At 45.1% G+C, this 9,853-nt stretch overlaps 1 protein-coding gene and 1 long non-coding RNA gene across 3 annotated transcripts in view; one reads left to right on the top strand and one right to left on the bottom strand.

The window, feature by feature from the left end:
* Window positions 1-1,217, bottom strand: LOC149123080 (uncharacterized). Its single transcript, XR_016217565.1, has 2 exons — window positions 619-1,217; window positions 1-244 (listed from the first exon to the last, which is right to left on the bottom strand). It is a non-coding gene; the product is annotated as an uncharacterized LOC149123080 (long non-coding RNA).
* Window positions 1,218-1,406: 189 nt separating this feature from the next.
* The window catches only part of GPR176 (G protein-coupled receptor 176), a 133,030-nt gene continuing 124,583 nt past the window's right edge, over window positions 1,407-9,853 (top strand). The window contains exon 1 of one of the 2 annotated variants that reach the window (XM_070053973.2): window positions 1,407-2,457. In XM_070053973.2, coding sequence (XP_069910074.1) covers window positions 2,286-2,457 — 172 coding nt within the window. In that variant the 5' untranslated portion in view covers window positions 1,407-2,285. The remainder of the gene's footprint in view (window positions 2,458-9,853) is intronic. The other variant, XM_089309435.1, reaches the window with a different exon arrangement.

Raw genomic sequence — 9,853 nt, 5'->3', positions numbered from 1 at the left:
TTTGTTTTTTTTTTAAAGATTTTTATTTATTTATTTATTTGAGAGGTAGAGTTACAGACAGTGAGAGGGAGAGACAGAGAGAAAGGTCTTCCTTCTGTTGGTTCACTCCCCAGATGGCCGAAACAGCTGGTGCTGTGCCGATCTGAAGCCAGGAGCCAGGTGTTTCTTCTAGGTCTCCCATGCAGGTGCAGGGGCCCAAGGACTTGGGCCATCTCCTACTGCTTTCCCAGGCCACAGCAGAGAGCTGGATTGTGAGAGGAGAAGCTGGGACTAGAACTGGCACCCATATAGGATACCGGCACTGCAGGCAGAGTATTAACCTAGTGCGCCACGGCACCAGGCCCTGTAATTTATGTTTTATGACATATAATAATTATAGTATAAGGGATTTCATCTTGAAAAATGTTTGGCCTCCCAGATCTAATATTAACTACTGGAATTGGCATTTTTTGGGGTGCACGGTTGTACAATTAGTGTAATTAATAATTTGCCCTTTCTCCTTTTTGATCCCCCAAATGACTAAAATAACTGCTTACATAGAGCATTATCATGTGCAGGTAATGTGAGAATCCAAACGTATACAAATACACAGATTTAAAGAAGAGTAATAAGGGTTACCAGTGGAAGCAGAGTAGCCAAACTGTACGAAGTCATCCTTGGGGTAATCAACAAATAACTGTAATTTTAATCAACTCTCAAGACACTGTTCTTGGGTACATCTATCAGTTCTTTGATAGATGTCAAAGCCTCCAATCATGCACTTCATGTATTAAACCAGTATCCATAAAGGCCAGTCAAGAGTATCTTTTTCTTTTCCTGTCTCATTTCTCCTTTCCTCTTCCCCGGGTCCTCGCTCTGGATGCCGCACACTTTCCTTCCTCCCGTTTGGCTTCTCTTCACTTCTCCGATACTTGGTTACCCCAGCTTCCCAACCTTCTGCACCTGCCTGCAGGAAGCTGCTTCCTCCCAGCTCTTCACTGCCGGAATCCATTCGGCCCAAGTTACACTGCGTACACTTGAGAAATGACACTCAACAAAACGGCCCAGAAAACCACGCCCTGGGCTCCCCCGGTCCATCTTTCTTAAATGTTTCAGCTACACCCAAGGCTTGACTGAGGGGCCAGGAGACTGGGCTCCCTAGGCAGGTAGCAGCGCCACGGAATCCTAGGCCTGCAGGTGCCACACCGGGCAGGAACGACAGCAGCAAACGAAGCGCAGCCAGGGAGCAGTCGCGAGCGTGTTCCCTGCGGCCAGACACAAATCCTCCACGCCTCCCACGCTTCCCGCCGAAGTAGTCACGCTCTGCAGGGCCAAAATGGCGCCGCGCCCTCGGCAGCGTGAGGGGCGGGGCCGCGCGCGGCACGTGACCGTGCCCGCCAGCTGCGCGTCCCCGGCTGCCCCGGGCGCGCGCTGAGAGTCCGCCGGCAGCGCAGACGGTGCCCCTTCCCTTTCACGGGCGTTCTCTCTTGTTCCCATCGGGTTGCGAAGCTGTGTCCCAGCGACAGAGAGCCGGAGTGGGTCAGGAGAGGAGAGAGGGGGCGCCTGGTCGGGCAGAGGCAAACAGGGACTGCGGAACGGGGTCCCTGCAGTCGGTGCCGGGGCGGGAAGTCGGAGCCCCCGGCGAGAGGCTGGACCCAAGGAGACCGCCTTGGGACAGCCAGGCGCACAGGGCGAGGTTATTGAGGAGACCCAGGGCGTTCAGGCCATGGGCACCGTCGGGATCATAAGGGTCCCCTCGAGGCTCCGAGCGCTCGGCCGGTGCATTTCATGGGCTTCTCCGCCTCCCAGTCCTGAGGCCAGCAGGGCTGAGAAATAGCTCGCACCAAACGTTCCGGACCCTCTAAGGAGCGGTGCCGGGCCCCTCTGCCCAGGGGCACTGGAGAGGGGTGCCCTGGCCCTCAGCAGGCGCAGTGAGCAGTGGCTGAGGGGGCGACGGGAGAGAGAGCGCCCTCCCTGGCCGTCGCAAGCCGCCGGTGTCGCCCCCCGTGCCGAGTGGGTCTGGCTGACCGCTGAAGAGGGGACGGACGACGCTCAGCGGGCCCTGACCGTCCCGCCTTCATGTGGCTGCTGACGGGGACCCAGGAGGGAACAGGCAAGGGGCGCGGCCTCGCCTCCCCGCCTCCCCGCCTCCCGGGTGCCGGGGCTGGCGATGTGGAGACGTGAGGGGACCCGCCGGCTGCCCCGGCTTCTGCAGGACTCGACCAGGCACCCGCGCGTCCCTGGGCGCCCGGGGTTGGAGAGGCTCGGCGCGAGGCGGCGAGCGGAGCCGGAGCCCCGGGCTCGCGATGGGGCATAACGGGAGCTGGATCCCGCGGAACGGCAGCGAGCCCCGCAACACGTCGGGCGCCGAGGCGGCGGGCGCGAACCGCACCGCGCCGGGAGAGCTGGGCGAGGCTCAGCTGTACCGCCAGTTCACCACCACCGTGCAAGTCGTCATCTTCGTAGGCTCGTTGCTCGGTAAGCCGCGGCGGGGAGCGCGGGGCGCGGGCGCCTGGCACGGTGCCGGGACCGGGGGAGGTGAGAATGCCGGGGTAACTGCGGTGGAGTTGAGCGGGGACGGCCGACTCCAGCCGCGGGGCTGGAAGTGCAGCTCCCATCCAGCTCACCCGGACGGAGGAGGGTGCGTCGTCCCGGCGAGGTCAGTCTTCCCGGAGGGCCTCTGCGGCGCGCCCCGGGCTTTCCTCACCTCACCGGTGCCGGGGCATAGCGCTGGCCTGGCTCGTTGACAAACAGCAAGATTCCCCCAGAATCTTGCTTATGACTGGAAGGATGTTCCGTTCTCTGTTAAAGGCGTGTTTTGCCCTCCTACCTATTCTGGCTATATAAAATTATTTCGAAAGAACCTTTTATTATTATTATTTTTGGTGCGTGTTTTATGGCTGACTTCGACCTGCTTTGCTGGTAAACAACCCTTCGAAGTTGAACTCTGTGTTGCCTTAAGATATTTTTAAAATCTACAAAACAAAATCCACTCTACTTCCCTATGTTCTATATGAAGTACCTGACTCAAGACAGGATAAAACAAAACAAACCTGACAACCTCACACAACAGACTTAGGTATACTTGTTTAGGGGAGAGAAGATCACTGAACTGAGACGAGTGGCTCACAGCAGCGTTTGTCCACTGGCGTGGGAACTAAGTGTACTCACTACTCTGATGAATGACACAATCAGTGTTCGTTTCTCCTGAGATTTGTTGAACACCGTGCATACTGCTTGTAAAAATGTGGCTTCTCTTCAAATGTGAATTCTGTGATGTAGCATTTATGGGGAAGGCAAAAGATTGCTAATGATTATATGTGAGACTATAGACAAGAACAGTCTTAAAGTTTCAAAGTAGGAATAGGTTACTATTTGTAGACACTTGTGAAATTCCATGGAAACCAAATAATTGACATCATAAGGAATACGTTTGGAAGAATTTTAAGTGTTTTGGAATTTCCCTTGATACTCTCTCTAATTGTCATCATCTCATCCCCATTCCACTCTATCATAATATTTATCTTTCATTTTTTGTCACAAGGGCAGTTTTCAAGAAGTAGATATCAGTTAGGCTGTGTGTGTGTGTGTGTGTGTGTGAGAGAGAGAGAGAGAGAGAGAGAGAGAAAGAAGAGAGAGAATGCATTTCTTTGAGTGAAATGCGCATCAGCAAAGCAAATGCCTATTTTCCAGATGCTGTCAACATTCATTTAACAGACATTTACTGAACACCAGTTAGATATCAGGCATGGTGTATGGAGTTAAATTCCAGTATTGTCACAATTACTTAAAATTGTAGAGTATTGAGGAGGAAGAAGTGGCTGTATTTTTATTTCTGTATGTGTGTACAGGTATGTACATACTTATAAACACACAAATTCACTTGCAAATATATACATAGTTTTCTTCATGGTAGCTTTGATTCTGAAGACAGATATTGGGAAAGGTGTTGGGAGAAAGTTTCCTATGTTTTGACTAAAGATTTGAGTACCATTGAAATAGAAGACAGGGCATGTGTTAAAGGCATAGCAAATCCTAGACATCTAATAAATTTTGCTTCTGTTTCCTAAATTCTTTCCCATTTTTGTAGCTTTCATCAGATTCAGGAATTCTTACGTAACTCTGCCCTTGTGTTAGATCTTTTTCTTACATTATATCTTTTATGGTTTTTGTAAAAGTTTAGCTGAATCGCAACATTGATATACTTGCTACTTACAGTATTCTTGGTTCCTTGTTCTCTAAGGATTTGACCCATTCAAATATATCTGTGTACAGTTGAATTGTGGTGAAGCCAGCTGAGGCTCAGAGTTTCAGTTCCAAAGCTTTGTGCATTTAGTTACAAGGCAAGTCATTTTGGGAAACATAGTTTCAACAAGTACCCCAAATAGAGTAAAGTCATAGATTAGAAATAAAAGAAAATAAATCTATAAGGCTGAAAAGTGAGTTATAGGAGGATGGAATAGTATCTAGAATCAACAACTTAGCAAATGGCTGATTTAATCTACTTATTTCCCTTGTCTCCAAACATAGGTGAGTTTTTCTTTTTCTTTTTCCCTTTAAATACATTTGAATATACTTCTATAAATAGACTTTTGCTGGGATTTCCAGAGGCCCACTATAACATGAAAATAATGCTTTTATATTATTGATGTTTTGCAGTTTTTTTAAAAACTTTTAGTGCCCTGTATTAAGAAAAATTCTTAGCAATTTGGAATAACTGTAATCTTAAAACCATAAGGGACATTATTTGCTGTGTTGAAAATGAATACAAGAATTGTATATGATATTATTCTAGGGCTGGCGCCATGGCTCACTTGGCTAATCCTCCGCCTGCGGCGCCGGCACCCTGGGGTCTAGTCCCAGTTGCTCCTCTTCCAGTCCAGCTCTCTGCTGTGGCCTGGGAAGGCAGTGGAGGATGGCCCAAGTGCTTGGGCCCTGTACCCGCATGGGAGACCAGGAGGAAGCACCTGGCTCCTGGCTTCGGATCGGTGCAGCTTGCCGGCTATAGCGGCCATTTTGGGGGTGAACCAACAGAAAAAAGGAAGACCTTTCTCTCTGTCTCTCTCTCTCACTGTCTAACTCTCTGACTATCCAATATATATATATAATATATAATATTCTAATACTATACCTTTTGGTGTTTATATAAACTAGTGTTTCTCTACCTTTAATCACAATTTGGGATATCTTCAGATGTTCTGATATGATCTTGAAAGAAAGTCAAATAATTTAGATTCCCCTTCAGTAAACAGATAGCTCACATCACCTTTAGTAGTTCATGGTATGAACTCAAAGACTCAGAAATGTTTGGGATCACCATTTCTAATACATGCTTTGGATTGAAATCAGCATGGTTGATTTTTCTTTTCTTTTTTAAAAATTATTTATTTATTTGAAAGGCGGAGTTACACAGAAAAAGAGGGAGAGACAGAGAAATGTTCCATCGGCTGGTTCATTTGCCAAATGACTGCCAAGGCCAGGACAGGGCCAGGCTGAAGTCAGGAGCCAGAAGCTTCTTCTAGGTCTCCCACATGGATGGCAGGGGCCCAAGAATCTGGGCCGTCTTCCGTTGCTTTCCCAGGCACATGAATGGGAGCTGGATGGGAAGTGGAGCAGCTGGGACAGGAGCCGGGCCCATAAGGGATGCCTGCACTTCAGGCTGCAACTGAACCTACTATGTCATAGTGCTGGCCCCTGATTTTTGTTTTCTTTATTCTTATTAATTGATTCACAATCCAAGCACTTTGGAGCTGGGTTTCTTTGGTGCTTTGACGTCAAAAAGTTCAGTTGTTGTGACCTAGCATATTGCCTCCAAATTTCCCCTGCCTGTCACTGTGCCTGTCAATATTAGAGTCAGAGAAGTTTTTTGTAAATTGAATTTGCTCTTATTTAGAGAACATTAGCATTGGTCATTAGTCAACATTTATGTATGTTACTGAAAGTTACTTACAAGTATTTGAAAAATGAGAAATCATCTCTTCTTCCTCCTGCCAAACCGCCATATGTACTATAGTTCTTATTTTTAAGCTGTATCCTCTTTCCTTACTGTCGTGGACTGTTTGTGTCCCCTCAAGTGAAGGGGAAGCCCTAACCCCTAATGTAGTGGTTTTGTGAATGAGGCTTTTAGAAGGTAATCAGGTTTATATGATGAGGTCACAAAGATGGGGTCCTCATGATGGGATCACTGCCAAGCAGCTTGCTCTCTTTTTCTCTTTCCACCACGTGAGGATATGGCAAAAAGGCAGCTGTCTTCAAGCCTGGAAGAGAGCTGTTCCCAGAAGCTGACCGTGCTGATACTGGTCTTAAGACTTCCCCGCTTTCAGAACTGTTAGAGATAAATGTCTGTTTTTAAGCCATCCAGTCTGTGGTATTTTGTTACAGTAGCTTAAACAGACCAACACACTTAACCAAAGTGGCCTACAGTGAGCCAGTGTGAAGTTGATGACCCCCAAGTGAGGGCTCAGTTGGTCTGTGGCTTGACTCCATGATATGGTTATTAAAGTATTCGTTTCAAAGGAGGGTGAGGAACTGACTGCTTCAGTCTGTTCAGCATATGATATGGAAAAACACCATTTTTTGCTTATGCTTCTTTAGTTTTTCAGCAAAATCATATCAGACACCAGCAATATTCATGATACTTTTTTGATAGAGAAATATATATTTTCTTAAAGATTTTATTTATTAAAGGCAGAGTTACAGAGAGAAGGAAAGAGAGAGCGAGAGAGAAACATCTCCCTTTCTCACATGAGAGGTTTTCTTTTTTAAATTACAGTTTTATTGTGAGAAAATTTATACATTCTAAAAGTCATCCAAAGTGTACAGCTGGTTCACTCCCCAAATGGCCACAGCAGCTGGGACTGGGCCAGGCCAAAGCCAGGAGCCAGGAACTAGAGCTTGTTCAGAGTCTCCCACATGGTCGCAGTGGCCCAAGCACTTGGGCGGTCCTCTGTTGCTTTCCCAGGTGCGTTAGCAGCGAGCTGGATTGGAAGTGGAGCAGCCAGGACTTGAACTGGTGCCCATATGGGATGCACCACAGTGCTGGGCCTGAGAAATATTTTTGTGCTTTGGTACTAGTTGAGGTTAATCAGATATTAGCTGGGTAACTCTTGAAATTCCTTAGTTAAATATTTGATGGAAGGTATATTTATACTAGTTTGTGCTTATAATTCATAATTGTCTGATTATTTTAGTTAATCATCATTATAGCCACTAATAATATCTACAACCCTACTTCTACATGCTGCTTCTGTTTTTGGTGTGCTTAGAAACCTAGCAGACTACATCAAGAATAAAGTGTCTTGAACTGATCTGAGGGGTAAGGAAATGGCAGGTTCAGCAGTTGTCAGCATGGGTAGGTGAACTTTTAATGTAGTTAATCAAATTGCCTCACATCTCATACTTAGGCTTTGATTTCCATATGATGGATACATTCCCAAACCATTCTTTTATATTATGTGGGGCGCAGAAAATCAACTCCATCTGAATGAAATGCTGTCAATAACTGTTGCTTTTCCTTTCTTGACCTTCCTGTGTATATTCTTCCACTTTCCACTTCTCTCTGGAAATTGAATTCTCATGTGAAAGCTTTTCTTTTTTAAATTACAGCTTTAATATGAAAAATTTATACATTTTACAATTCATCCAAAGTGTACAGCTCAATAATTTTTAGTATAGCCATAAAGTTATGCAACCATCACAACCATTGAATTCCATAACATTTTTATCACCCCACAAAGAAGCCACATACCCACTGGAGTTGCTATCCATTGCTCCTCAGTGTCATGAGCCTTAGGCGACAGCTAGTCTACTTTATCTGTGGACTTCCCTGTTGCGGGCATTTCATATGTGTGGAATCATGCAATATGTAATCTTTGTGACTGGCTTACTTTGCTTAGCATGCCGTTTTTTATTTCATCCATTGTGCACCATGTATCAATACTTCATTCCTTTTTTTTTTATTGACTGTTTCTTTATATAGACTTGCCACATTTTGTTTACCCATTCAGGACCTGATAGGCAACTGGGTTGCTTTCATTTTTTAGGTATTGCGAATGATGCTGCAGTGAACATTTATGTATAAGTTTTTGTGTGGACATGTTTTCAATTCTTGTGGGTATGTACCTAGAAGTGGAATTGTTGGGTTGCATGCTAAGTCTATGTTTTTTCATTTGTAGGAACCGACAGACTGCTTTTCTAAGTGGAACATCATTTTACATGCCCACCAGCAGTATATGAGGGTTCTAATTTCTTGACAACCCTGCCAACTGTTGTTATTATTTGTCTTAATTATAGCCATCCTAGGGAGTGTTAACTGGTATCTCATTGTGTCTTAGATTTGCATTTCCCTAATGACCAATGATGTTGGGCATGTTTTTATGTGCCCATTATCCATTTGTATATTTCCTTTGAAGTAAAGTCTGTTCAGATCCTTTGCCAATTTTTAGATTGGCTATTTGTCTTTTTATTATTGAGTTGTAAACATTCCTTATATATTCTGGATGCTAGATCTTTATCAGATATATGCTTTGTAAATACTTCCTCCCATTTTTCACTTACTTGTAGGTGTCTTTTGAAACACTGAAGTTGTTAAAGGAGACCAATATATCTAGTTGTTTGCTATTGTTTATATTCTTGGTGCCATATTTAAGAAACCACTTCCTAATCCAAGGTTATGAAAATACACTTCTTAGAGATTTATAGTATTAGCTATTTGAACCATTTAGCTTTAGGTCTTTGATCCATTTACATTAATTTTTGTATACTGTATGAGCTCAGGTTCACATTCATCCTTTAGATGTGGATATCCAGTTGTCCCAGCACCATTTGTTGAAAACAGGATTCTTTTCTCATTGGATGTCTTGCCAATCTTGTTGACCCTATGAAAACTTTCGATACCATTATCCAATGGAAGGATTTTCATAAATTTTGATAAGAAGTAATAAGAGGAAAGTAAATATTTTTACATTTGCAATATACTTTATATGCTTTCAAAACAATCTAAGAAAAGAGAATTTCTCAGAGTCATTGAGGAGACTAATGACTTGTCCTGTGTGTTAATAGTGACTTACTTGTGACAGAATCAGGAAATTACATTCTCTGTGTTTCTTGGATTCTTTGATCCAAACTAGCAGTTAGGTCCTTTTCATCTGTGCAAATATAACTTGCCTTTGTTAGAACCCAGTCATCTGTAACTGCTGGGATGTTGGTAAAAGTCTGGATCCATCGTAACTCCACTGCATTGTTTTGTTTTATTTTATTTTATTTTATTTTATTTTGACAGGAAGAGTGGACAGTGTGAGAGAGAGAGACAGAGAGAAAGGTCTTCCTTTTGCCGTTGGTTCACCCTCCAATGGCCGCCACCGAAGGCGCGCTGTGGCCGGCGCACCGCGCTGATCCTAAAGCAGGAGCCAGGTGCTTCTCCTGGTCTTCCATGCGGGTGCAGGGCCCAAGAACTTGGGCCATCCTCCACTGCACTCCCGGGCCACAGCAGAGAGGCCTGGAAGAGGGGCAACTGGGACAGAATCCGGCGTCCTGACCGGGACTAGAACCTGGTGTGCCTGTGCTGCAAGGCGGAGGATTAGCCTAGTGAGCCGCGGCGCTGGCTACATTGTTTCTAACAGGACTGCTGTGATCTAAAATAACTAACTCTGGAGATATTTAAAGCAGTTCCACCTTCATGACTGTTCCAATGATTATGAACTCATCGGAGCATGAGGACACACAGAAAGTTGAATGTCTTGTTGCTCTTTACCTGGTCCTGTTTGGTTCTGGACCATCCTTAGTCTGTGGTCCTATGTTACAGAAATCCTTTGTTTCAGGATTGCAAACAGAACCTTTGCAGGGATCCCAAACCAAGCAGGACTTATGTATTGTT

This window comes from Oryctolagus cuniculus, chromosome 12 (genome assembly GCF_051225735.1).
Source record: "Oryctolagus cuniculus isolate XC-2025 breed Fujian yellow rabbit chromosome 12, ASM5122573v1, whole genome shotgun sequence".
Taxonomy (NCBI): domain Eukaryota; kingdom Metazoa; phylum Chordata; class Mammalia; order Lagomorpha; family Leporidae; genus Oryctolagus; species Oryctolagus cuniculus.
This window is presented reverse-complemented; position numbering and strand designations above follow the sequence as displayed.